At 45.7% G+C, this 27,520-nt stretch overlaps 2 protein-coding genes across 4 annotated transcripts in view; both read right to left on the reverse strand.

The window, feature by feature from the left end:
• Window positions 1-2,746, reverse strand: part of LOC110531341 (coronin-2A-like) — a 17,384-nt gene extending 14,638 nt beyond the window's left edge. Inside the window, exons 1-2 of the mRNA XM_036989228.1 lie at window positions 2,663-2,746; window positions 2,235-2,351 (exon numbers count right to left, since the gene is read on the reverse strand). Coding sequence (XP_036845123.1) covers window positions 2,235-2,351; window positions 2,663-2,746 — 201 coding nt within the window. The remainder of the gene's footprint in view (window positions 1-2,234; window positions 2,352-2,662) is intronic.
• Window positions 2,747-12,713: 9,967 nt separating this feature from the next.
• Window positions 12,714-27,520, reverse strand: part of LOC110531321 (tyrosine-protein kinase Tec) — a 43,311-nt gene continuing 28,504 nt past the window's right edge. For all 3 annotated transcript variants that reach the window (XM_036987058.1, XM_036987059.1, XM_036987060.1), the window contains 11 exons: window positions 26,892-26,946; window positions 26,103-26,182; window positions 25,871-26,004; window positions 25,605-25,676; window positions 20,924-21,095; window positions 20,049-20,159; window positions 19,184-19,289; window positions 18,987-19,051; window positions 15,118-15,236; window positions 14,350-14,507; window positions 12,714-13,037 (listed from right to left, as the gene is read on the reverse strand). In XM_036987058.1, the coding sequence (XP_036842953.1) occupies window positions 12,954-13,037; window positions 14,350-14,507; window positions 15,118-15,236; window positions 18,987-19,051; window positions 19,184-19,289; window positions 20,049-20,159; window positions 20,924-21,095; window positions 25,605-25,676; window positions 25,871-26,004; window positions 26,103-26,182; window positions 26,892-26,946 (1,156 nt within the window). In that variant the 3' untranslated portion in view covers window positions 12,714-12,953. The remainder of the gene's footprint in view (window positions 13,038-14,349; window positions 14,508-15,117; window positions 15,237-18,986; window positions 19,052-19,183; window positions 19,290-20,048; window positions 20,160-20,923; window positions 21,096-25,604; window positions 25,677-25,870; window positions 26,005-26,102; window positions 26,183-26,891; window positions 26,947-27,520) is intronic.

Genomic DNA, 27,520 nt, shown 5'->3' on the forward strand with positions numbered 1-27,520 from the left:
TTTCACTGTAAGGTCTACTACACCTGTTGTATTCGGCATTTCACTGTAAGGTCTACTACACCTGTTGTATTCAGAATTTCACTGTGAGGTCTACTACACCTGTTGTATTCAGCATTTCACTGTAAGGTCTACTACACCTGTTGTATTCGGCATTTCACTGTAAGGTCTACTACACCTGTTGTATTCAGAATTTCACTGTTACCGGTATTCATTTTGGGTGCTGGTACTATTTATATTTAGGTGCAGGAGCTCCTCAATACTTTTGAGCTAATATTCTATAAGAGGAACATCAAGCTCAATCAGTAGAACACTTGAGGTGGCGGTACACTGTTCAGGTGAGCTCCCGCCCAGGTCAAGCACTGCTTCTTGTCCTTTGCTCAAATGGCCTACAGCTGCCGTGTCTGTCCCAAGGTCCCTGGCATGGGAAACTGAGGACCCAGAATATTTTATACAATTTTGCAAGTTTGCTAGCACATGCTTAGGGCTAAAGTTAATAGTTGATAAAAAAAAGCAAATGATTCAAGTTCATTACAGGCATGTTTTTTTTTATATTTATTTTATCAGGCTGCAATGTTTTTATTTGTTGACTTTATGTAGACACAGTTGGTCAACGGCTATATAAGTTACTTCTTAGGTTTTGTATCATTTTCATTTAGATTTGGATACTATTTTAATTAAACTACATGACAGTGATTTTAAGATAGGAAGACATTATCGTAAATTAAATAAAACTTTTTCACGAAAATGTGCAAATGAAAACCGTAACTGGTACGCAGATCGGTAGAAATGGTAAGATAAATTGGCATTCAACATGAGAAAGGTTGCCGACTCCTCGTGTAGCCGATGAGCAGCAACTTCAGGAGAGTAATGGCAGAATCTGAGAATGACAGCAGGAGCGGGAGGAGAATAGTTGGGTCAGGTTAAGTTTTTTTTCTCTCTTCTGGTTATCTAGATCTCTGGCGCCCTCTTGAGGCATTTGTCTTATTTTATTCAATCGTAAGCTTAAAGCATCAGACAAGCTCAGTACATGTAATTGATATTATTAACCAATAGGGTGTGTCTATATATGGAAAAATACACATTTAAAAATGTCCAGCAATTGATTGGTTGAAAGAACAGACGACTTTCGGGTTGACCAAGATTTTTTTGCTGTCGGGGACAGCCCTACAACACACACACACACACAAAACGCATGTCAACATACACAAACACATACACACACAACGTATGTCAACATACACACACACACACACAATGCACGTCAACACACACAATGCACGTCAACACACACAACGCATGTCAACACACACACACACAATGAATGTCAACATACACACACACGCCAACATACACACACACACACACAATGCACGCCAACACACACACACAACGCACGTTAACACACACACAAACACGACACATGTCAACACACACACATACACGACACATGTCAACACACACACACACAACACATGTCAACACACACACAGACTCACGGCCTCAATTCAGCACTGGAAATAAAGACAGTTTCAAAGAATGTTTTGAAATATCAGAGTTCATATCCACTGTGGACATATTAGGAGTCAACAGTGTATAAGTGTGTACTATCGACTACTGTGGTTGTATATCAGTGTATACTATCGACTACTGTGCGTCTATATCTGTGTATAGTGTGTACTAATGACTACTGCGGTTGTATATCTGTGTATAGTGTGTACTAACAACTACTGTGCATGTATATCTGTGTATAGTGTGTACTAATGACTACTGCGGTTGTATATATGTGTATAGTGTGTACTAATGACTACTGCGGTTGTATATCTGTGTATAGTGTGTACTAACAACTACTGTGCATGTATATCTGTGTATAGTGTGTACTAATGACTACTGCTGTTGTATATATGTGTATAGTGTGTACTAATGACTACTGTGCATCTATATCTGTATATAGTGTGTACTAATGACTACTGCGGTTGTATATCTGTGTATAGTGTGTACTAATGAGTACTGTGCGTGTGTATCTGTATATAGTGTGTACTAATGACTACTGCGGTTGTATATCTGTGTATAGTGTGTACTAATGACTACGATGCATCTATATCAGTGTATAGTGTGTACTAATGACTACTATGCATCTATATCAGTGTATAGTGTGTACTAATGACTACTATGCATCTATATCTGTGTATAGTGTGTACTAATGACTACTATGCGTGCATATCTGTAGTACTGACGGTGCAGTCTTCAGAGCAGGAGGCGATGCAGTGGTCATCAAAGGGGTTCCACTTGACATCCAACACCCTGGCACTGTGACCACACACCCTGGGGTGTTGGGGGTCTACTTTACCAGTCTGGAGAGAACCAAGAGGAGGTAAGGGAGAAGAAGAAAGCCAGGGGAGGAAGAGGGGAGATACAAATAATGGCTTAAAAAGAGATCGTGAACGTACAACATGATGTATAATGCATTCACTAGGCTTGTCAAGCAATAATTTAACATACACACGACCCAATCAGACCAGTAAAAATCATCTGACAGCAGGAAGAGGAAGTGGTGTAACTAGGAAATTACGTAAACAGGAAGTGAGGTCACCCAGTAACTTGGGAGAGGCTATACCAAAGATGATGGATATACAGACAAGATGTATGTCTCTCTGCCCCTAACAATGGAATGGGAGTTGTTGTCCACAACGCGGTACGGCGGGCTGTCCAGCTTAAACCTATCCTTTCTTTGGATTGGTGGATACATCTCATTATTGTAATCCTTTTTTAAAATATTCGATTAGGGTTGTTGAGGGAAGTAGCTAGCTAGTGTAGCTAATATCAGGTCAATAAGGAAATGGAAGTAGCTAGCTAGTGTAGCTAATATCAGGGCAATAAGGAAAGGGAAGTAGCTAGCTGGTGGAGATAATATCAGGGCAATAAGGAAAGGGAAGTAGCTAGCTAGTGTAGCTAATATCAGCCCAGTAAGGTTGGAAGTAGCTAGCTAGTGTAGCTAATATCAGGGCAATAAGGAAAGGGAAGTAGCTAGCTAGTGTAGCTAATGTCAGGGCAATAAGGAAAGGGAAGTAGCTAGCTAGTGTAGCTAATGTCAGGGCAATAAGGAAAGGGAAGTAGCTAGCTAGTGTAGCTAATATCAGGTCAATAAGGAAAGGGAAGTAGCTAGCTAGTGTAGCTAATATCAGGGCAATAAGGAAAGGGAAGTAGCTAGCTGATGGAGCTAATATCAGGGCAATAAGGAAAGGGAAGTAGCTAGCTAGTGTAGCTAATATCAGCCCAGTAAGGTTGGAAGTAGCTAGCTAGTGTAGCTAATATCAGGGCAATAAGGAAAGGGAAATAGCTAGCTAGTGTAGCTAATGTCAGGGCAATAAGGAAAGGGAAGTAGCTAGCTAGTGTAGCTAATGTCAGGGCAATAAGGAAAGGGAGGTAGCTAGCTAGTGTAGCTAATATCAGGTCAATAAGGAAAGGGAAGTAGCTAGCTAGTGTAGCTAATATCAGGGCAATAAGGAAAGGGAAGTAGCTAGCTGGTGGAGCTAATATCAGGGCAATAAGGAAAGGGAAGTAGCTAGCTAGTGTAGCTAATATCAGCCCAGTAAGGTTGGAAGTAGCTAGCTAGTGTAGCTAATATCAGGGCAATAAGGAAAGGGAAGTAGCTAGCTAGTGTAGCTAATGTCAGGGCAATAAGGAAAGGGAAGTAGCTAGCTAGTGTAGCTAATGTCAGGGCAATAAGGAAAGAGAAGTAGCTAGCTAGTGTAGCTAATATCAGGTCAGGGTGACAGGCTTTTGTAGTCCAATAAAAACGGAATGATTCTTAACAATCTCCCGACTTCAGCAGACAAGTTTTACAAATTCTTGAAGAAGTTTCTAGCCACAACCATAAACTAACTGGCTGGGTAGGACTCCTTATGTCCTGGCTGGCAGAGGCTATACGGACTGGCTGGGCAACTAACTGGCGGTAGCGTAGCCTAGTGGTTAGCGTAGCCTAGTGGAAAGGTTGCAAGATCAAATCCCAGAGCTGACAAGGTAAAAATCTGTCGTTCTGCCTCTGAACAAGGTAGTTAAACTCATTGTTCCTAGGCTGTCATTGTAAATAAGAATTTGTTCTTAACTGGACTTGCCTCGTTAAATAAATAAGGATGAACCAAATCTGTTTTGCCAATCCCCACTCAACTCTCGCTGTGATCTAACATGCATCATCGTCTCTCTCCGGTAACGTACGTGATGGATGGAGAGGACCAAGAAAGCACCGCCCCCGGAGCATTCCGTTACTATGGCGATGAAGCGCGGGTTAACGGAGCAGTAGTGGTTGTCGTGGACGCTGTGTGTGATCGGGATTCCGTGGTAACCGTGCTCTTTGGTGGAGGCCTTACCGTAGACGTGGCGGAACTTAGAACTACGGTACGGAGGGCACCATGACATCTAAGAAGAGGAGGAAGATTACAATGTTAATGATGATGATGATGATGATGCTGATGGTTATATGTGAACAGGTGGATACACACAGGTGGTTCAGCTTGTGGGTGTCACTCATATGCACTGCTATTGAGAGGTCCAGTTGGACAACACAGTGGGGTGAGTGAGTGAGTGAGTGAGTGAGTGAGTGAGTGAGTGAGTGAGTGAGTGAGTGAGTGAGTGAGAGAGAGAGAGAGTGTGTGAGTGAGAGAGAGAGAGAGTGTGTGAGTGTGTGTGTGTGAGTAAGTGAGTGAGTGAGTGAGTGAGTGAGTGAGTGAGTGAGTGAGTGAGAGTGTGTGTGTGAGTGAGTGAGACAGAGACAGAGTGTGAGTGAGTGAGTGAGTGAGAGAGAGAGAGAGAGAGTGAGGTTACTCATGTTTTTCCTGTCCATATCATCTTCCTATAATAAGACTAAGAATAGACTAACCTTTCTATCGTCCTATTGACTTCTCTCATACATAATGCATTGTTTTCCTCCTGGTTTACTGTGTGTTCTTAGTGAATCTGTAATCCGTAACACCCTCTCCCGTTGCCTGACTGGGACAACAAACAATGGCACACACAACCTTTGACGTTTGAACTTTAGGGAGGACAATGGAGTCGATAGTGTAATAAGTAATGGAAGACAACACAAAGCAACATACCAACAACTAGTATTACCTCTAAGCAGGAATGGAAATTAAGCTAGCCGGCCAGCTGGCTAGTACTTTTCAGACTGGGCTAGTAAAAAATATGCCAGACTAGCTCTGTGGCTAATTATGTCTTTTCAAGTACCGCATCGCACAGAGTTTGGACCTAATGTTTCCTGGGCTAGTACTAATCACAGTCTATTAGCCCGCCTGGCCAGTGGCATCAATCATCATCAATTAGCCTGGCTGGCCAGTGGCATCAATCATCATCAATTAGCCCAGCTGGCCAGTGGCATCAATCATCATCAATTAGCCTGGCTGGCCAGTGGCATCAATCATCATCAATTAGCCCAGCTGGCCAGTGGCATCAATCATCATCAATTAGCCTGGCTGGCCAGTGGCATCAATCGTCATCAATTAGCCTGGCTGGCCAGTGCCTAAGACTGTGTTAGTCCACTGAGCTAAATAAAGCCTGGAGGGATCTGAGGCAAGATAAGAGTGTTGGGGTCACCAGTAGTGATTTGGGTTTTGACCCCTCACTCACTAGCTCAAATGCACAGCAGGTTACTCACAAAACCACAAAACATTGTTATATACACAATGTCTTTACAAAGTATTCACACCTTTTTACCATTTCCACATGTTGTTGTTGTTGTTGTTACAGCCTGAATTTAAAATGGATTACATTATTATTTTTCCATCACTGGCCTACACGCAATACCACATGATGTCAATGTCGAATTATGTTTTTTTTTTATATATATATATTTACAAATGTATGAAAAATGAAAAGCTGAAATGTGTTGTGTCAATAAGTATTCAACTCCCTTGTTATGGCAAGCCTACATTTTTATTTATTTAACTAAATAAATTCATTAGTAAAAATGTGCTTCATTAAAAAGAAAACCAAGTCACATTATAAGTTGTATGGACTCACTCTGTGTTCAATAATAGTGTTTAACTTGATTTTCCTAGAGGAAAACCTGGTTCAGTCTGCTTTCCGACAGACACTGGGAGATAAATTCAACTTTCATCAGGACAATAACCTAAAACGCAAAGCCAAATATATACTGGAGTTGCTTACCAAGACAGTGAATATTCCTGAGCGGCAAATTTTACTTAAATCTGCCTGAAATCCTAATCGCAAGACCTGAAAATGGCTGTCTAGTAATGATCAACAACCAATTTGACAGAGCTTGAATAATTTTGAAGTCATGGGAATACCTTGTACAATCCAGGTGTAGAAAGCTCATTAGAGACTTACCCAGAAAGACTCACAGCTCTTAGAGACTTACCCAGAACGACTCACAGCTCTTAGAGACTTACCCAGAACGACTCACAGCTCTTAGAGACTGACCCAGAAAGACTCACAGCTCTTAGAGACTTACCCAGAACGACTCACAGCTCTTAGAGACTTACCCAGAACGACTCACAGCTCTTAGAGACTGACCCAGAACGACTCACAGCTCTTAGAGACTTACCCAGAACGACTCACAGCTCTTAGAGACTTACCCAGAACGACTCACAGCTCTTAGAGACTTACCCAGAACGACTCACAGCTCTTAGAGACTTACCCAGAACGACTCACAGCTCTTAGAGACTTACCCAGAACGACTCACAGCTCTTAGAGACTTACCCAGAACGACTCACAGCTCTTAGAGACTTACCCAGAACGACTCACAGCTCTTAGAGACTTACCCAGAACGACTCACAGCTCTTAGAGACTTACCCAGAACGACTCACAGCTCTTAGAGACTTACCCAGAACGACTCACAGCTCTTAGAGACTTACCCAGAACGACTCACAGCTCTTAGAGACTTACCCAGAACGACTCACAGCTCTTAGAGACTTACCCAGAACGACTCACAGCTCTTAGAGACTTACCCAGAACGACTCACAGCTCTTAGAGACTTACCCAGAACGACTCACAGCTCTTAGAGACTTACCCAGAACGACTCACAGCTCTTAGAGACTTACCCAGAACGACTCACAGCTCTTAGAGACTTACCCAGAACGACTCACAGCTCTTAGAGACTTACCCAGAACGACTCACAGCTCTTAGAGACTTACCCAGAACGACTCACAGCTCTTAGAGACTTACCCAGAACGACTCACAGCTCTTAGAGACTTACCCAGAACGACTCACAGCTCTTAGAGACTTACCCAGAACGACTCACAGCTCTTAGAGACTTACCCAGAAAGACTCACAGCTCTTAGAGACTTACCCAGAACGACTCACAGCTCTTAGAGACTTACCCAGAACGACTCACAGCTCTTAGAGACTTACTTATGTAAATGACATTTGTGTATTTCATGTTCAATAAATTTGCAAAAATCTCTAAAAAAAACATGTGTTTCCACTTTGTCATTATGGAGTATTGTTGTGTGTAGATCGGTGAGACATTTATTTTATTTAATCCATTTTCAATTTAGGCTGTAACACAAAATGTGGAATAATTCAAGGGGGAATGAATACTTTCTGTAGGCACAGTATAGACAGTACCGTAGCACCCAATATGGCCTAGAATTGTAACAATATAATAATATACGCCAATTTATTCAAAGCGACATACATTTCTTACGTATGGGTGATACCGGGAATCAAACCCACTCTCTTGGAGTTGCAATGCTATACCATGAGCTACGGAAGACCACGCGTCAACATAGCCTGACTACGGAGGAACCGCGCGTCAACATAGCCTGACCACGGAGGAAACGCGCGTCAACATAGCCTGACTACGGAGGAAACGCGCGTCAACATAACCTGACTACGGAGGAACCGCGCGTCAACATAGCCTGACTACGGAGGAAACGCGCGTCAACATAGCCTGACTAGTATCAATAAGGGGTCATCTGTTCGCTTTTCTGTTCAAACATGAGACCGTAGTATACGCTTTGAAAAACATCAACAAGTGTTCAAAATGAGTTTAAGAAGCCATCGCCATAATCATGTCTGCTGCTTGGTCTTACCTTTGAGACGGTCCTACACCCAGAGCCTCCGATACAATAATCACCTTACAGCATCTCAGACTAACGGACGCGCGCTCTCTCTCTCTCTCTCTCTGTGTGTGTGTGTGTTTTCTGGCTGAGCACTGGGCGTGGAGCGTCTTAAGTCATTGGGTCGGCAGGGCGGAGGTTTTGTATCGCGGCAGTCATGCATAAATAACACCGCAGGCTACAATACAGGCACATCACTTCACAGGACGTTGTTTGATACATATGATTTAATTTCATAACAATAGTCAAGTCACACTACTATTAGAAACAGCATAACAAACTCACTCATTCCACCTAAAGCTAGCTAGTGCCTTCACAAATGATTCATACCCCTTGATTTACACCACATGTTGTTGTTACAGCCTAATTTAAATTTTATTACATTTATTTCTCACCCATCTACACACAATACCCCATAATGACGAAGTGAAAACATGTTTTTTAGACATTTTTGTACATTTATGAAATACAGAAATGACTAATTTACATACATGTTAGAATCACCTTTAGCAGAGAATACAGCTGTGGATCTTTCTGGGTTGCACAATATTTGCACATTACTTTTCAGAAAATTCTTCCAAGCTCTGTTGTTCGTCATCGCTAGACAACCATTTAAGTCTTGCCATAGATTTTTTTTTTCACACCAGTTTCGTGATATCCAGTATTGTCCCATCGCTGCAACTGCCCTACCGACTCGGGAGACGGCTAAGATCGAGAGCCATGTGTCCTCTGAAACACGACCCTGCCAAGCCTCACTGCTTCTTGACACACTGCTCGCTTAACCTGGAAGACAGCAGCACCAACGTATCAGGGGAAACACTGTCCAGCTGGTGACTGAGGTCAGCTTGCAGGCGCCGGGGCCCGCCACAAGGAGTCGCCAGAGCACGATGGGACAAGGAAATCCCGGCAGGCCAAACGCTCCCCTAACCTGGACGACCCTGGGCTAATTGTGCGCTGCCTCATGGGTCTCCCAGTCACGACCGGCTGTGACACAGCCTAGGATCGAACTCAGGTCTGTAGTGACGCCTCAAGCACTGCGACTCAGTGCCTTAGGCCGCTGCTCCACTTGGGAGGCCCAATCCAATTTAAGTCAACACTGTAACTAGGCCACTCAGGAACATTCAATGTGGTCTTGGTAAGCAACTCCAGTGGAAATTTGGCCTTTTGTTTTAGGTTATTGTCCTGCTGAAAGGTGAATTTGTCTTCCAGTGTCTTGTGGAAACCAGACTGAACCAGGTTTTCCTCTAGGATTTTGCCTGTGCTTAGCTCTATTCCGTTTCTTTTTATCCTAAAAAACATATTGCCGATGACAAGCATACCCATGACAGGATGCAGCCACCATCATGCTTGAAAATGATGAAGAGTGGTACCCAGTGATGTGTTGGATTTGCCCCAAACATAATGCTTTTATTGAGGACATAAAAGTTCATTCTTTGCCACATTTTTTGCAGTTTTACTTTACTGCCTTGTTGCAAACAGGATGCATGTTTTGGAATATTTCTTATTCTGTACAGGCTTCCTTCTTTCCACTCTGTCAATTAGGTTAGTATTGTGGAGTAACTACAATGTTGTTGATCCATCCTCAGTGTTCTCCAATCACAGCCATTAAACTCTGTGACTGTTTCATTGGCCTCATGTTCAAATCCCTGAGTGGTTTCCTTCCTTTCCACCAACTGAGTTAGGAAGGACACCTGTATCTTTGTAGTGACTGGGTGTATTGATACACCATCCACAGTATAATTAATAACGTCACCATGCTCAAAGGGATATTCAATGTCTGCCTACCAATAGGTGCCCTTCTTCGCGAGGCTGTGGAAAACCTCCCTGGTCTTTGTGGTTGAATCTGCTCAACTGAGGGACCTTTACAGATAATTGTATGTGTGGAGGTACAGAGATGAGGTAGTCATTTAACAAATCAAGTTAAACACTATTATTGGTCCATGCAACTTGTAGCTTTTAAAGCACATTTTTACTCCTGAACTTATTTAGTATTGCCCTAACAAAGGGGTTGAATACTTATTGACTGAAGACATTTCAGCTTTTCAATTTTAAAAACATTTAAAAAAAATATAATTCTACTTTGGCATTATCGGGTAACGTGTGCAGGCCAGGGACACAACATCTCCATTTAATCCATTTTAAATTCAGGCTGTAACAACAACAACATGTCAAGGGGTGTGAATACTTTCTGAAGGCTCTGTATCTGGTAAAGTGGTGTCCCATATATGTAGGTTTATCTGGAGTCTGGAACCCCTATCTGGAGTCTGGAACACCTATCTGGAGTCTGGAACACCTATCTGGAGTCTGGAACACTGTGTCTGGAGTCTGGAACACTGTGTCTGGAGTCTGGAACACTGTGTCTGGAGTCTGGAACACTGTGTCTGGAGTCTGGAACACTGTGTCTGGAGTCTGGAACACTGTGTCTGGAGTCTGGAACACTGTCTGGAGTCTGGAACACTGTGTCTGGAGTCTGGAACACTGTGTCTGGAACACTGTGTCTGGAGTCTGGAACACTGTGTCTGGAGTCTGGAACACTGTGTCTGGAGTCTGGAACACTGTGTCTGGAGTCTGGAACACTGTGTCTGGAACACCTATCTGGAGTCTGAAACACCTATCTGGAGTCTGGAACACCTATCTGGAGTCTGGAACACCTATCTGGAGTCTGGAACACCTATCTGGAGTCTGGAACACCTATCTGGAGTCTGGAACACCTGTCTGGAGTCTGGAACACCTGTCTGGAGTCTGGAACACCTGTCTGGAGTCTGGAACACTGTGTCTGGAGTCTGGAACACTGTGTCTGGAGTCTGGAACACTGTGTCTGGAGTCTGGAACACTGTGTCTGGAGTCTGGAACACCTATCTGGAGTCTGGAACACCTATCTGGAGTCTGAAACACCTATCTGGAGTCTGAAACACCTATCTGGAGTCTGAAACACCTATCTGGAGTCTGAAACACCTATCTGGAGTCTGGAACACCTATCTGGAGTCTGGAACACCTATCTGGAGTCTGGAACACCTATCTGGAGTCTGGAACACCTATCTGGAGTCTGGAACACCTATCTGGAGTCTGGAACACCTATCTGGAGTCTGAAACACCAACACCGTGTCTGTTGCCATTGTTTCCCTATTGACATGATGGACAGAGAACACAAGGCTTATATTGTCATTCATTTTATTGTAATTACATTCAAACTTCTGCAGTTCTATTAAAAACATACATTTACCTTATAAATATAAACACGTCTGTCCACAGTACAAGTCAGCTGGATTTGAGGACATGTGGAATATGAGAAGACGGATGGATCTGAATGATCTCTCCCTATCACAGACTGACCAGGCAAAAAGCTATGACGTCACTTGTTAAATCAACTTCAAAATCAGTATAGATGGAGCGGAGGAGATTAAAGATTTAAAAAAAATGTAAGCCTTGAGATAATTGAGACATGGATTGTGTATGTGCCATTCAAAGGTTAAATCGGTAAGGCAAAATGTTTAAGTGCCTTTGAACGGGGGTACGGTAGTAGGTGCCAGGCGGACCGGTTTGTGTCAAGAACTTTCAACGCTGCTGGGTTTTTCACGCTCTACAGTTTCCCGTGTGTATCCAGAATGGTCCACCACCCCAAAGGACATCCAGCCAACTTGACACAACCGTGGGAAGCATTGGAGTCAACATGGGTCAGCATCCCTGTGGAACGCTTTCGACACCTTGTAGAGTCCATGCCCCGACCAATTGAGGCTGTTCTGAGGACAAAAGGGGGAGGTGCAACTCCATATTAGGAAGGTGTTCTGTTCTTAATGTTTAGAACACTCGGAATTCAGCGAATTGAAGCTGTTCTGAGGAGAAAAGGGGGAGGTGCAACTCCATATTAGGAAGGTGTTCTTAATGTTTAGAACACTCAGAATTCAGCGAATTGAAGCTGTTCTGAGGAGAAAAGGGGGAGGTGCAACTCCATATTAGGAAGGTGTTCTTAATGTTTAGAACACTCAGAATTCAGCGAATTGAAGCTGTTCTGAGGAGAAAAGGGGGAGGTGCAACTCCATTTTAGGAAGGTGTTCTTAATGTTTAGAACACTCAGAATTCAGCGAATTGAGGCTGTTCTGAGGAGAAAAGGGGGAGGTGCAACTCCATATTAGGAAGGTGTTCTTAATGTTTAGAACACTCAGAATTCAGCGAATTGAAGCTGTTCTGAGGAGAAAAGGGGGAGGTGCAACTCCATATTAGGAAGGTGTTCTTAATGTTTAGAACACTCAGAATTCAGCGAATTGAAGCTGTTCTGAGGAGAAAAGGGGGAGGTGCAACTCCATATTAGGAAGGTGTTCTTAATGTTTAGAACACTCAGAATTCAGCGAATTGAGGCTGTTCTGAGGAGAAAAGGGGGAGGTGCAACTCCATATTAGGAAGGTGTTCTTAATGTTTAGAACACTCAGAATTCAGCGAATTGAAGCTGTTCTGAGGAGAAAAGGGGGAGGTGCAACTCCATATTAGGAAGGTGTTCTTAATGTTTAGAACACTCAGAATTCAGCGAATTGAAGCTGTTCTGAGGAGAAAAGGGGGAGGTGCAACTCCATATTAGGAAGGTGTTCTTAATGTTTAGAACACTCAGAATTCAGCGAATTGAAGCTGTTCTGAGGGCAAAAGGGGGGGGGGGGGGGGGGATAAAACATATACGTTTTGAGAAGACTGTCCAGTTTCCTGTCAGACAGGATAGAAGTGGTAAAACAGTATATGGTATTTGGACGCAAACTTCCTGTCTAACAAACTCCACCGTAATCGTCCATCATGAGAGATCCATCAGTACAGAGAGCGGTGTGGAAGCAGTCCTCCATCAACACTGGATCTGAGGAGATCCGACTGGTGGTTGCGATTTGATTGGTGGGTTCAGGCGGCGGAGGACCCATCCACTTCTAGAGCATCGGAGATCAAGATGGAGATCTGAGAAAACGATGGTCTCTCTTCTGCTCTCTAGAGGGGAGAGAGAGAGAGAGAGAGAGAGAGAGAGAGAGAGAGAGAGAGAGAGAGAGAGCGAGAGAGAGAGCGAGAGAGAGAGCGAGAGAGAGAGCGAGAGAGAGAGGGAGGGGGAGAGAGAGTGAGCGAGAGGAGAGAAGTGGGAGAGAGCAAGAGAGAGGGGAGGGGGAGAGAGAGAGTTACAACAGTTACAATTCAGTCAATTGAAATAAATAAATTAGGTTCTAATCTATGGATTTCACATGACTGGGAATACAGATATTCAACTGTTCATCACAGATACCTAAATAAAAGGTAGGGGTGTGGATCAGAAATCAAGTCTGTATCTGATGTGATCAGAAACCCAGTCAGTATCTGGTGTGGATCAGAAACCCAGTCTGTATCTGATGTGATCATCATTTGCCTCATGCATGACACATCTCCTTCACATAGAGTTGATCAGGCTGTTTGATTGTGGCCCGTGGAATGTTGTCCCACTCCTCTTCCATGGATGTGTGAAGTTGCTGGATATTGTCAGGAACTGGAACAAGCTGTTGTACACATCGATCCAGAGCATCCCAAACATGCTCAACGGGTGACATGTCTGGTGAGGATGCGGGCCAGATCGTTGCGACATGGGCCTGTGCATTATCATGTTGAAACATGAGGGGATGGAGGTGGATGAATGGCACAACAATGAGCCTCAGGATCTCATCGCGGTTTCTCTGTGCATTCAAATTGGCATCGATAAAATGCAATTGTTTTCGTTGTCCGTAGATTGTGCCTGCCCAATCAGCAAATTGCCCAATCAGCAAACCGCTCGCCCACACGACGCCATACACGTGACCTGCGGTTGTGAGGCCAGATGGCCGTACTGCCAACTTCTCTCAAACAACGTTGGAGGCGGCTTATGGTAGAGAAATTAACAAAAATTGTCTTGACAAAAGCTCGGTTGGCCATTCCTGCAGTCACTATGCTAATTGCATGCTCCCTAAAAACTGTGTCCCCCAGCACAAGGTGCACCTGTGTAATGATCATGCTGTTTAATCATCGTCTTGATATGCCACACCTGTCAGGTGGATGGATCATCTTGACAAAGGATAAATGCTCACTAACAGGGATTGTAAACACATCTGTGCACAAAATATGAGAGAAATAAACTTTTTATGCAAATTGAGTATTTATAGGATTTTTTTTATTTCAGCTCATGATAAAATGGGACCAACACTTTACATGTTGCATTTATATATTTGTTTTTAGTGTATCTTCTGCCTCAAACATTCACAATACACAAAGTAGGAAGTAGGAAAGCAGGAAGCGCATGATGTACCTCGTGCCAGCAGCGCAGCATGATGTCATAGATGTTGGGCGTGGCCTTCTTGGGTCTGTAGAGGCGATGTCCTTCTAACACCATCATCACTACCTCGTGGTTAGGGTTGTGTTCAAACGGCATCTTCCCCTCTGTAAACACCTCCCACATCAACACACCTGATACACACACACACACACACACACACACACACACACACACACATCAACAGACCGTCCTCACAAACACACATCAACAGACCGTCCTCACAAACACACATCAACAGACCGTCCTCACAAACACACATCAACAGACCGTCCTCACAAACACACATCAACAGACCGTCCTCACAAACACACACACATCAACAGACCGTCCTCACAAACACACATCAACACACCTGATACACACACACACACATCAACAGACCGTCCTCACACACACACATCAACAGACCGTCCTCACAAACACACATCAACAGACCGTCCTCACAAACACACATCAACAGACCGTCCTCACAAACACACATCAACAGACCGTCCTCACAAACACACATCAACAGACCGTCCTCACAAACACACATCAACAGACCGTCCTCACAAACACACATCAACAGACCGTCCTCACAAACACACACACATCAACAGACCGTCCTCACACACACACACATCAACAGACCGTCCTCACAAACACACATCAACAGACCGTCCTCACAAACACACACAGAGAGACACACAGAGACACACACAGAGACACACACAGAGACACACACACACAGTAACCACCTACCGAAGGACCAGACGTCCGACTTGCTGCTGTACTTGCAGAAGTTGAAGACTTCAGGAGGAGACCACTTGACTGGGAACTTAGAGCCTGATGAACTAGTGTACTGGTCATCTAGTACATACCTAACACACACACACAAAGAGGGAGAGAGTGACCTATATGACCAGGCCGCTCCCCCCCCCCCCGCCCCTCAACATGACCCGTGATGAGGCCACTCCCCCCCCCCGCCCCTTAACATGACCCGTGATGAGGCCACTCCCCCCCGCCCCTCAACATGACCCGTGATGAGGCCACTCCCCCCCCTCCCCTCAACATGACCCGTGATGAGGCCACTCCCCCCCGCCCCTCAACATGACCCGTGATGAGGCCACTCTCCCCCGCCCCTCAACATGACCCGTGATGAGGCCACTCCCCCCCCGCCCCTCAACATGACCCGTGATGAGGCCACTCCCCCCCCGCCCCTCAACATGACCCGTGATGAGGCCACTCCCCCCCCCGCCCCTCAACATGACCCGTGATGAGGCCACTCCCCCCCGCCCCTCAACATGACCCGTGATGAGGCCACTCCCCCCCTCCCCTCAACATGACCCGTGATGAGGCCACTCCCCCCCGCCCCTCAACATGACCCGTGATGAGGCCACTCCCCCCCGCCCCTCAACATGACCCGTGATGAGGCCACTCCCCCCCCGCCCCTCAACATGACCCGTGATGAGGCCACTCTCCCCCGCCCCTCAACATGACCCGTGATGAGGCCACTCCCCCCCCGCCCCTCAACATGACCCGTGATGAGGCCACTCCCCCCCCCGCCCCTCAACATGACCCGTGATGAGGCCACTCCCCCCCCCCGCCCCTCAACATGACCCGTGATGAGGCCACTCCCCCCCTCCCCTCAACATGACCCGTGATGAGGCCACTCCCCCCCGCCCCTCAACATGACCCGTGATGAGGCCACTCCCCCCCCGCCCCTCAACATGACCCGTGATGAGGCCACTCCCCCCCCGCCCCTCAACATGACCCGTGATGAGGCCACTCCCCCCCCCCCGCCCCTTAACATGACCCGTGATGAGGCCACTCCCCCCCGCCCCTCAACATGACCCGTGATGAGGCCACTCCCCCCCCTCCCCTCAACATGACCCGTGATGAGGCCACTCCCCCCCGCCCCTCAACATGACCCGTGATGAGGCCACTCCCCCCCGCCCCTCAACATGACCCGTGATGAGGCCACTCCCCCCCCGCCCCTCAACATGACCCGTGATGAGGCCACTCCCCCCCCGCCCCTCAACATGACCCGTGATGAGGCCACTCCCCCCCCCTCCCCTCAACATGACCCGTGATGAGGCCACTCCCCCCCCGCCCCTCAACATGACCCGTGATGAGGCCACTCCCCCCCCTCCCCTCAACATGACCCGTGATGAGGCCACTCCCCCACCTCCCCTCAACATGACCCGTGATGAGGCCACTCCCCCCCCGCCCCTCAACATGACCCGTGATGAGGCCACTCCCCCCCCTCCCCTCAACATGACCCGTGATGAGGCCACTCCCCCCCCTCCCCTCAACATGACCCGTGATGAGGCCACTCCCCCCCGCCCCTCAACATGACCCGTGATGAGGCCACTCCCCCCCCTCCCCTCAACATGACCCGTGATGAGGCCACTCCCCCCCACGCCCCTCAACATGACCCGTGATGAGGCCACTCCCCCCCCGCCCCTCAACATGACCCGTGATGAGGCCACTCCCCCCCCCCCCCGCGCCTCAACATGACCCTTGATGAGGCCACTCCCCCCCCGCCCCTCAACATGACCCGTGATGAGGCCACTCCCCCCCCTCCCCTCAACATGACCCGTGATGAGGCCACTCCCCCACCCCCCCGCCCCTCAACATGACCCGTGATGAGGCCACTCCCCCCCCGCCCCTCAACATGACCATGCCGCCCCAGTGTGTATAACTGTAAATAGTAGGGAGGCTATTCTTTCAGTTGGATGAGGCCCTGCTCTTACCAAGTGGCGTCTTAGTGTCAGTTTGCGGTGGTACATGGACGGCTGCGAAAAAGACGAGAGTCAATTTGGCCTGAGGGTGTCAGAGGGTCTGCTATACAAATTGATAGAAAGTGGTGTTGGGGGGGGGGGCATATGTCATTATAAAATCCATGTACAGAAATGTGCAGTTAAAAATTGGCAAAAGAATACACATTTCTTTCCACAGGGTCAGGGTCAGGGGGGTGAGATAGAGATGCAGCTTAAGCCCCACCATCTTCAACATATATATATATATATATCAACGAATTGGCGAGGGCACTAGAACGGTCTGCAGCACCCGGCCTCACCCTACTAGAACCTGAAGTCAAATGTCTACTGTTTGTTGATGATCTGGTGCTTCTGTCACCAACCAAGGAGGGCCTACAGCAGCACCTAGATCTTCTGCACAGATTCTGTCAGACCTGGGCCCTGACAGTAAATCTCAGTAAGACCAAAATAATTGAAGCCCTCTGAATTTGAGACAGAGGCAGAGAGAGAGAGAGAGCGAGGGAGACAGCGAGACAGAGAGAGAGAGACGGAGAGAGAGAGACACGGAGAGAGAGAGAGACACAGAGAGAGAGAGAGACACAGAGAGAGAGAGAGAGACACAGAGAGAGAGAGAGAGACAGAGAGAGAGACACGGAGAGAGAGAGACACGGAGAGAGAGAGACACGGAGAGAGAGAGACAGAGAGAGAGAGAGAGAGAGACAGAGAGAGAGACACAGAGAGAGAGAGAGAGACACAGAGAGAGACACAGAGAGAGAGAGAGACACAGAGAGAGACACAGAGAGAGAGAGACACAGAGAGAGAGAGAGAGACAGACAGAGAGAGAGACACGGAGAGAGAGAGACACGGAGAGAGAGAGAGACACGGAGAGAGAGAGAGAGAGAGAGAGAGAGAGAGAGAGAGAGAGAGAGAGACAGGGAGAGACACGGAGAGAGAGAGACACGGAGAGAGAGAGACACGGAGAGAGAGAGACACGGAGAGAGAGAGACACGGAGAGAGAGAGACACGGAGAGAGAGAGACACGGAGAGAGAGAGACACAGAGAGAGAGAGACACGGAGAGAGAGAGACACGGAGAGAGAGAGACACGGAGAGAGAGAGACACGGAGAGAGAGAGACACGGAGAGAGAGAGACACGGAGAGAGAGAGACACGGAGAGAGAGAGACACGGAGAGAGAGAGACACGGAGAGAGAGAGACACGGAGAGAGAGAGACACGGAGAGAGAGACAGAGAGACACGGAGAGAAAGAGAGAGAGACACGGAGAGAAACAGCGAGAGAGAGACAGAGAGAGAGGCAGAGAGAGAGACAGAGAGAGAGACACGGACAGAGAGAGACAGAGAGGGAGACACGGACAGAGAGAGACACGGAGAGAGAGACACGGAGAGAGAGACACGGAGAGAGAGACACGGAGAGAGAGACACGGAGAGAGAGACACGGAGAGAGAGAGACAGAGAGAGACAGAGAGAGAGGCAGAGAGAGACAGAGAGAGAGGCAGAGAGAGAGAGATGGAGAGAGAGGCAGAGAGAGAGAGATGGAGAGAGAGAGACACGGAGAGAAACAGCGAGAGAGAGAGACAGAGAGAGAGACAGAGAGAGAGACAGAGAGAGAGAGAGACAGAGAGAGAGACAGAGAGAGAGACAGACAGAGAGAGAGAGACACGGAGAGAGAGAGAGACAGAGAGAGAGACACGGAGAGAGAGAGACACGGAGAGAAACAGCGAGAGAGACAGAGAGAGAGAGAGAGGCAGAGAGAGAGAGATGGAGAGAGAGAGAGACAGAAAGAGAGAGATGGAGAGAGAGAGACAGGGATACAGAATGGTGTGAGAGTTGAGTGTGATATTCCGTTACGTACCTGGCCATTCCAAAGTCTGATACCTTCACCACCAGAGCATCGTTCACCAGACAGTTCCTCGCTGCCTAGAGAGAGAGAGAGACAGAGATTGGCTGTTACTCTAAACAGATCTGTGCCTATTGGCAGAACGGCTCACTAACTAACTCCCTATTGGCTAGGTGTCTGTATACTATGATCCTATTGGCTGATAGACTCACCAGGTCTCTGTGTATGAAGCCGTGTGCCTCCAGGTGTTCCATCCCCTCTGAGACGTCCTGACAGATACTCAGTAAGGACCCCAGGCTGAAGGTGTCCCGACGCTGCCTGAAGTAAATAAACAAAAAACAAGACGGCTGAAACGTATGTATGCCAGGGGGGTCTCTCTCCAGGAACAGGGTTGTAGTTAAAACCTACAGGAGGGTCTCTCTCCAGGAACAGGGTTGGAGTTAAAATCTACTACAGGAGGGTCTCTCTCCAGGAACAGGGTTTGAGTTAAAATCTACTACAGGAGGGTCTCTCTCCAGGAACAGGGTTGGAGTTAAAACCTACTACAGGAGGGTTTCTCTCCAGGAACAGGGTTGGAGTTAAAATCTACAGGAGGGTATCTCTCCAGGAACAGGGTTGGAGTTAAAACCTACTACAGGAAGGTATCTCTCCAGGAACAGGGTTGGAGTTAAAATCTACTACAGGAGGGTCTCTCTCCAGGAACAGGGTTGGAGTTAAAACCTACTACAGGAAGGTATCTCTCCAGGAACAGGGTTGGAGTTAAAATCTACTACAGGAGGGTCTCTCTCCAGGAACAGGGTTGGAGTTAAAACCTACTACAGGAGGGTATCTTTTACATTACACTTTAGTCATGTAGCAGACGTTCTTATCCAGAGAGACTTACAGGAGCAAATTAGGGTTAAGGGCACATTGGCAGATTTTTTTTGCCTAGTCGGCTCTGGGATTCAAACCAGCAACCTTTTGGTTAACCTGCCTAGAACAGCCCTGCAGTATGTTTTAAAAAACATTGACAAATGAAAGTTATGCAACATGTTTCTGAGCATAGATCTATGACATTGGGCTTATTATTAATATTACCTGACATAATTGAGCAGACATCCCAGTCCCATGAACTCAGTCACAATGTAGATGGGTTTCTGGTGGGTACACACTCCATACAGCTGCACCAGCTTAGGATGGGTGAGACGCCTGAGACACACACACACACACACACACACACACACACACACAGGGATCTCATGGTTACAAAACATTAGAATGTGTGTGTCCATCCATCTATTCGTCTATCGATGTGTGCTGTCTGTCAGCCCGTGTGTGTCCATTCATCTATCTATTTGTCTATCGATGTGTGCTGTCTGTCAGCCCGTGTGTGTCCATTCATCTATCTATTTGTCTATCGATGTGTGCTGTCTGTCAGCCCGTGTGTGTCCATTCATCTATCTATTTGTCTATCGATGTGTGCTGTCTGTCAGCCCGTGTGTGTCCATTCATCTATCTATTTGTCTATCGATGTGTGCTGTCTGTCAGCCCGTGTGTGTCCATTCATCTATCTATTTGTCTATCGATGTGTGCTGTCTGTCAGCCCGTGTGTGTCCATTCATCTATCTATTTGTCTATCGATGTGTGCTGTCTGTCAGCCCGTGTGTGTCCATTCATCTATCTATTTGTCTATCGATGTGTGCTGTCTGTCAGCCCGTGTGTGTCCATTCATCTATCTATTTGTCTATCGATGTGTGCTGTCTGTCAGCCCGTGTGTGTGTGTGTGTGTCCCGTGTGACATGTATTGTACTCACATCATAACCTTGGCTTCCTCTAGGAAGTCCTGTGTGGGATGTATTGTACTCACATCATAACCTTGGCTTCCTCTAGGAAGTCCTGTGTGGGATGTATTGTACTCACATCATAACCTTGGCTTCCTCTAGGAAGTCCTGTGTGGGATGTATTGTACTCACATCATAACCTTGGCTTCCTCTATGAAGTCTTCTTCGTACATGGCTCCCTCTCTGATAGCCTTGATGGCTACTTTGTGTTGCGCTCTCCATTTCCCCAGCCGCACCACCCCAAACTGACCACATCCCAGCTCCTTCATGAAGGTCAGCTCACAAGGGTTGATCTCCCACTTCTCTGTATGGAGTAGAGTAGAACAGGGTAGAGTAGAGTAGAGAAGAGTAGAACAGGGTAGAGTAGAGTAGAGTAGAACAGGGTAGAGTAGAATAGAGAAGAGTAGAACAGGGTAGAGTAGAGTAGAGTAGAACAGGGTAGAGTAGAATAGAGAAGAGTAGAACAGGGTAGAGTAGAGTAGAGTAGAGTAGAACAGGGTAGAGTAGAATAGAGAAGAGTAGAACAGGGTAGAGTAGAGTAGAGAAGAGTAGAACAGGGTAGAGTAGAGTAGAGAAGAGTAGAACAGGGTAAAGTAGTGTAGAATAGAGTAGAACAGGGTAAAGTAGATCAGGGTAGAGTAGAATAGAGTAGTGAAGAGTATAACAGGGTAGAGTAGTGTAGAACAGGGTAGAGTAGTGTAGAACAGGGTAGAGTAGAGTAGAACAGGGTAGTGTAGAGTAGAGAAGAGTAGAACAGGTTAGAGTAGAGAAGAGTAGAACAGGGTAAAGTAGTGTAGAATAGAGTAGAACAGGGTAGAGTAGAATAGAGTAGTGAAGAGTAGTACATTGTAGAGTAGAATAGAGAAGAGTAGAACAGGGTAGAGTAGAGTATAACAGGGTAGAGTAGTGTAGAACAGGGTAGAGTAGTGTAGAACAGGGTAGAGTAGTGTAGAACAGGGTAGAGTAGTGTAGAACAGGGTAGAGTAGTGTAGAACAGGGTAGAGTAGAACAGGGTAGAGTAGTGTAGAACAGGGTAGAGTAGTGTAGAACAGGGTAGAGTAGAGTAGAGAAGAGTAGAACAGGGTAGAGTAGAGTAGAAACAGGGTAGAGTAGAGTAGAGAAGAGTAGAACATTGTAGTGTAGAGTAGAGAAGAGTAGAACAGGGTAAAGTAGTGTAGAATAGAGTAGAACAGGGTAGAGTAGATCAGGGTAGAGTAGAATAGAGTAGTGAAGAGTATAACAGGGTAGAGTAGTGTAGAACAGGGTAGAGTAGAGTAGAGTAGAGTAGAACAGGGTAGAGTAGAATAGAGAAGAGTAGAACAGGGTAGAGTAGAGTAGAGTAGAACAGGGTAGAGTAGAATAGAGAAGAGTAGAACAGGGTAGAGTAGAGTAGAGTAGAACAGGGTAGAGTAGAGTAGAACAGAGTAGAGTAGAGAAGAGTAGAACAGGGTAAAGTAGTGTAGAATAGAGTAGAACAGGGTAAAGTAGATCAGGGTAGAGTAGAATAGAGTAGTGAAGAGTATAACAGGGTAGAGTAGTGTAGAACAGGGTAGAGTAGTGTAGAACAGGGTAGAGTAGTGTAGAACAGGGTAGAGTAGAGTAGAGAAGAACAGGGTAAAGTAGTGTAGAATAGAGTAGAACAGGGTAAAGTAGATCAGGGTAGAGTAGAATAGAGTAGTGAAGAGTAGTACATTGTAGAGTAGAATAGAGAAGAGTAGAACAGGGTAGAGTAGAGTATAACAGGGTAGTGTAGAACAGGGTAGAGTAGTGTAGAACAGGGTAGAGTAGAGTAGAACAGGGTAGAGTAGTGTAGAACAGGGTAGAGTAGTGTAGAACAGGGTAGAGTAGAGTAGAGAAGAGTAGAACAGGGTAGAGTAGAGAAGAGTAGAACAGGGTAAAGTAGTGTAGAATAGAGTAGAACAGGGTAGAGTAGAGTAGAGAAGAGTAGAACAGGGTAGAGTAGAGTAGAGTAGAGTAGAACAGGGTAGAGTAGAGTAGAGAAGAGTAGAACATGGTAGTGTAGAGTAGAGAAGAGTAGAACAGGGTAGAGTTGAATAGAGAAGAGTAGAACAGGGTAAAGTAGTGTAGAATAGAGTAGAACAGGGTAGAGTAGATCAGGGTAGAGTAGAATAGAGTAGTGAAGAGTATAACAGGGTAGAGTAGTGTAGAACAGGGTAGAGTAGAGTAGAGTAGAGTAGAACAGGGTAGAGTAGAATAGGGAAGAGTAGAGTAGAGTAGAACAGGGTAGAGTAGAATAGAGAAGAGTAGAACAGGGTAGAGTAGAGTAGAGTAGAGTAGAACAGGGTAGAGTAGAGTAGAGAAGAGTAAAACAGGGTAGAGTAGAGTAGAGAAGAGTAGAACAGGGTAAAGTAGTGTAGAATAGAGTAGAACAGGGTAGAGTAGATCAGGGTAGAGTAGAATAGAGTAGTGAAGAGTATAACAGGGTAGAGTAGTGTAGAACAGGGTAGAGTAGTGTAGAACAGGGTAGAGTAGTGTAGAACAGGGTAGAGTAGAGTAGAGAAGAGTAGAACAGGTTAGAGTAGAGAAGAGTAGAACAGGGTAAAGTAGTGTAGAATAGAGTAGAACAGGGTAGAGTAGATCAGGGTAGAGTAGAATAGAGTAGTGAAGAGTAGTACATTGTAGAGTAGAATAGAGAAGAGTAGAACAGGGTAGAGTAGAGTATAACAGGGTAGAGTAGTGTAGAACAGGGTAGAGTAGTGTAGAACAGGGTAGAGTAGAGTAGAACAGGGTAGAGTAGTGTAGAACAGGGTAGAGTAGAGTAGAGAAGAGTAGAACAGGGTAGAGTAGAGAAGAGTAGAACAGGGTAAAGTAGTGTAGAATAGAGTAGAACAGGGTAGAGTAGATCAGGGTAGAGTAGAATAGAGTAGTGAAGAGTAGAATAGGGTAGAGTAGAATAGAGAAGAGTAGAACAGGGTAGAGTAGAGTATAACAGGGTAGAGTAGTGTAGAACAGGGTAAAGTAGTGTAGAACAGGGTAGAGTAGAACAGGGTAGAGTAGAGTAGAACAGGGTAGAGTAGTGTAGAACAGGGTAGAGTAGTGTAGAACATGGTAGAGTAGTGTAGAACATGGTAGAGTAGTGTAGAACAGGGTAGAGTAGAGTAGAGTAGAACAGGGTAGGGTGGAGTAGAATAGAATAGAGTAGAGTAGAACAGGGTAGAGTAGAGTAGAATAGAGTAGAGTAGAACAGGGTAGAGTAGAGTAGAATAGAGTAGAGTAGAGTAGAATAGAGTAGAACAGGGTAGAGTAGAATAGAATAGAGTAGAGTAGAACAGGGTAGGGTAGAGTAGAGTAGAAAGGAGTAGAACAGGGTAGAGTAGAATAGAATAGAGTAGAGTAGAACAGGGTAGAATAGAATAGAGTAGAACAGGGTAGGATAGAGTAGAATAGAATAGAGTAGAACAGGGTAGAGTAGAATAGAGTAGAGTAGAACAGGGTAGAGTAGAATAGAATAGAGTAGAACAGGGTAGGGTAGAGTAGAGTAGAAGAGAGTAGAGTAGAATAGAGTAGAGTAGAACAGGGTAGAGTAGAATAGAGTAGAGTAGAACAGGGTAGAGTAGAGTAGAATAGAGTAGAGTAGAACAGGGTAGAGTAGAGTAGAATATAGTAGAGTAGAACAGGGTAGAGTAGAGTAGAATAGAGTAGAGTAGAACAGGGTAGAGTAGAGTAGAGTAGAGTAGAACAGGGTAGAGTAGAATAGAATATAGTAGAGTAGAAGAGGGTATGGTAGAATAGAATAGAGTAGAACAGGGTAGGTAGAGTAGAATAGAATAGAGTAGAGTAGAACAGGGTAGAGTAGAATAGAATAGAGTAGAGTAGAACAGGGTAGGGTAGAGTAGAATAGAATAGAGTAGAGTAGAGTAGAACAGGGTAGAGTAGAATAGAGTAGGGTAGAACAGGGTAGAGTAGAGTAGAATAGAGTAGAGTAGAACAGATTAGAGTAGAGTAGAATATAGTAGAGTAGAACAGGGTAGAGTAGAGTAGAATAGAGTAGAGTAGAACAGGGTAGAGTAGAGTAGAATATAGTAGAGTAGAACAGGGTAGAGTAGAGTAGAATAGAATAGAGTAGAGTAGAACAGGGTAGAGTAGAATAGAATATAGTAGAGTAGAACAGGGTAGAGTAGAGTAGAATAGAGTAGAGTAGAACAGGGTAGAGTAGAGTAGAATAGAGTAGAGTAGAACAGGGTAGAGTAGAATAGAATATAGTAGAGTAGAACAGGGTAGGGTAGAGTAGAATAGAATAGAGTAGAACAGGGTAGGTAGAGTAGAATAGAATAGAGTAGAGTAGAACAGGGTAGGGTAGAGTAGAATAGAATAGAGTAGAGTAGAACAGGGTAGAGTAGAATAGAGTAGGGTAGAACAGGGTAGAGTAGAGTAGAATAGAGTAGAGTAGAACAGATTAGAGTAGAGTAGAATATAGTAGAGTAGAACAGGGTAGAGTAGAGTAGAATAGAGTAGAGTAGAACAGGGTAGAGTAGAGTAGAATATAGTAGAGTAGAACAGGGTAGAGTAGAATATAGTAGAGTAGAACAGGGTAGAGTAGAGTAGAATAGAATAGAGTAGAGTAGAACAGGGTAGAGTAGAATAGAGTAGAGTAGAACAGGGTAGGGTGGAATAGAATAGAACAGGGTAGGTAGAGTAGAATATAATAGAGTAGAGTAGAACAGGGTAGAGTAGAATAGAGTAGGGTAGAACAGGGTAGAGTAGAGTAGAATATAATAGAGTAGAGTAGAACAGAGTAGAGTAGAATAGAGTAGAGTAGAGTAGAACAGGGTAGGGTAGAGTAGAATCTCACCGTAGCTGAAGCCTGCTGTGGATGGAGCCGATCTCTCCTTCCCTACTGGATACCTCAACCTGGCTACCAGACCTGAGAGAGGAGAGGAGAGAAGGGCGAGAGAAAGAGAGGAGGCGCAAGAGAGAGAGGGGCGAGAGAGACTCTGGCAATGTTAACATATGTTTCCCATGCCTATAAAGTGCCTTGAATTGAAGTCAAAGAGTGTGTGGATCCCATGTGAATACATGTTTATTGTGTGTGTGTGTGTGTGTGTGTGTGTGCTCTACCTGCAGCGTTGTGATTGTGGTACTCGATGAGGTCAGGTATCAAGGTGAACAGGTGTTTCTCAGCCAGGTAGAACTGTCTGGGGCAGCCGGAGGTCTCCTTGATGTGGTAATGCCTGATAGCTGCACCTCCCTCCCTATGACGTTCACACAACATTTATACAACGTTCGAATGATCCAAACGATGTTTTACTGACACAAGAGTTCTAACATGATGAACTAGGATGACGCGTACCCTGCTGACTTGGTGTACAGGGAGACGGTGTAGGCGCCTGGCTTACTGGAGTCTCTTACCATGAACCCTCCCTCTTTGTCCTGTACAGGGAGACAGAGTTACACAGACAGTACACACACACACAGTACACTACACAAACACACACGCTACAGACAGTACACACACACCACAAACACGCACGCTACAGACAGTACACACACAGTACACTACACAAACACGGACGCTACAGACAGTACACACACACACAGTACACTACACAAACGCTACAGACAGTACACACACACCACAAACACGCACGCTACAGACAGTACACACACACACAGTACACTACACAAACACGCACGCTACAGACAGTACACACACACACAGTACACTACACAAACACACACGCTACAGACAGTACACACACACCACAAACACGCACGCTACAGACAGTACACACACACACACAGTACACTACACAAACACGCACGCTACAGACAGTACACACACACACAGTACACTACACAAACACGCACGCTACAGACAGTACACACACACACAGTACACAAACACACACGCTACAGACAGTACACACACACAAACACGCACGCTACAGACAGTACACACACACAAACACGCACGCTACACAAACACACACGCTACAGACAGTACACACACACACACACACACAGTACACTACACAAACACGCACGCTACAGACAGTACACACACACACAGTACACTACACAAACGCTACAGACAGTACACACACACACAGACATAAAGAAAAAAAACTGTTTTACTCGCCTCTGTCCGCAGTAGTTCCTCAGCTTTGTTCCGGTTGACATGTTTACTGTACCAGCTGAAACACACAACACTGATCCATTAGTTCATACTGCAATGTCATATAACACTTAAAGCCAGACTCACCCAAATAAAATCTCAAAATGTATTAAATTGTTATATATACAAAAAAAAAAAAAAAAACGGCCAATAGTTTGTGGACCCTTACTCGTTGTAGACATTTTTCAGGGAAGTCTTTCCACTAAAACGATGGAACATTTGAGGGGACTTTCTTCCATTCAACCACAAGAGCATTAGTGAGGTTGACCACTGATGTTGGGCGATAAGGCTCGCAGTCAACGTTCCAATTCACCCCCACCCCCCCCAAAAAAAATCACCTTTATTTAACCAGGTAGGCAAGTTGAGAACAAGTTCTCATTTACAATTGCGACCTGGCCAAGATAAAGCAAAGCAGTTCGACACATACAACGACACAGAGTTACACATGGAGTAAAACAAACATACAGTCAATAATAACGGTATAAACAAGTCTATATACGATGTGAGCAAATGAGGTGAGATAAGGGAGGTAAAGGCAAAAAGGCCATGGTGGCAAAGTAAGTACAATATAGCAAGTAGAACACTGGAATGGT

This window comes from Oncorhynchus mykiss, chromosome 9 (assembly GCF_013265735.2).
Source record: "Oncorhynchus mykiss isolate Arlee chromosome 9, USDA_OmykA_1.1, whole genome shotgun sequence".
Classification (NCBI taxonomy): domain Eukaryota; kingdom Metazoa; phylum Chordata; class Actinopteri; order Salmoniformes; family Salmonidae; genus Oncorhynchus; species Oncorhynchus mykiss.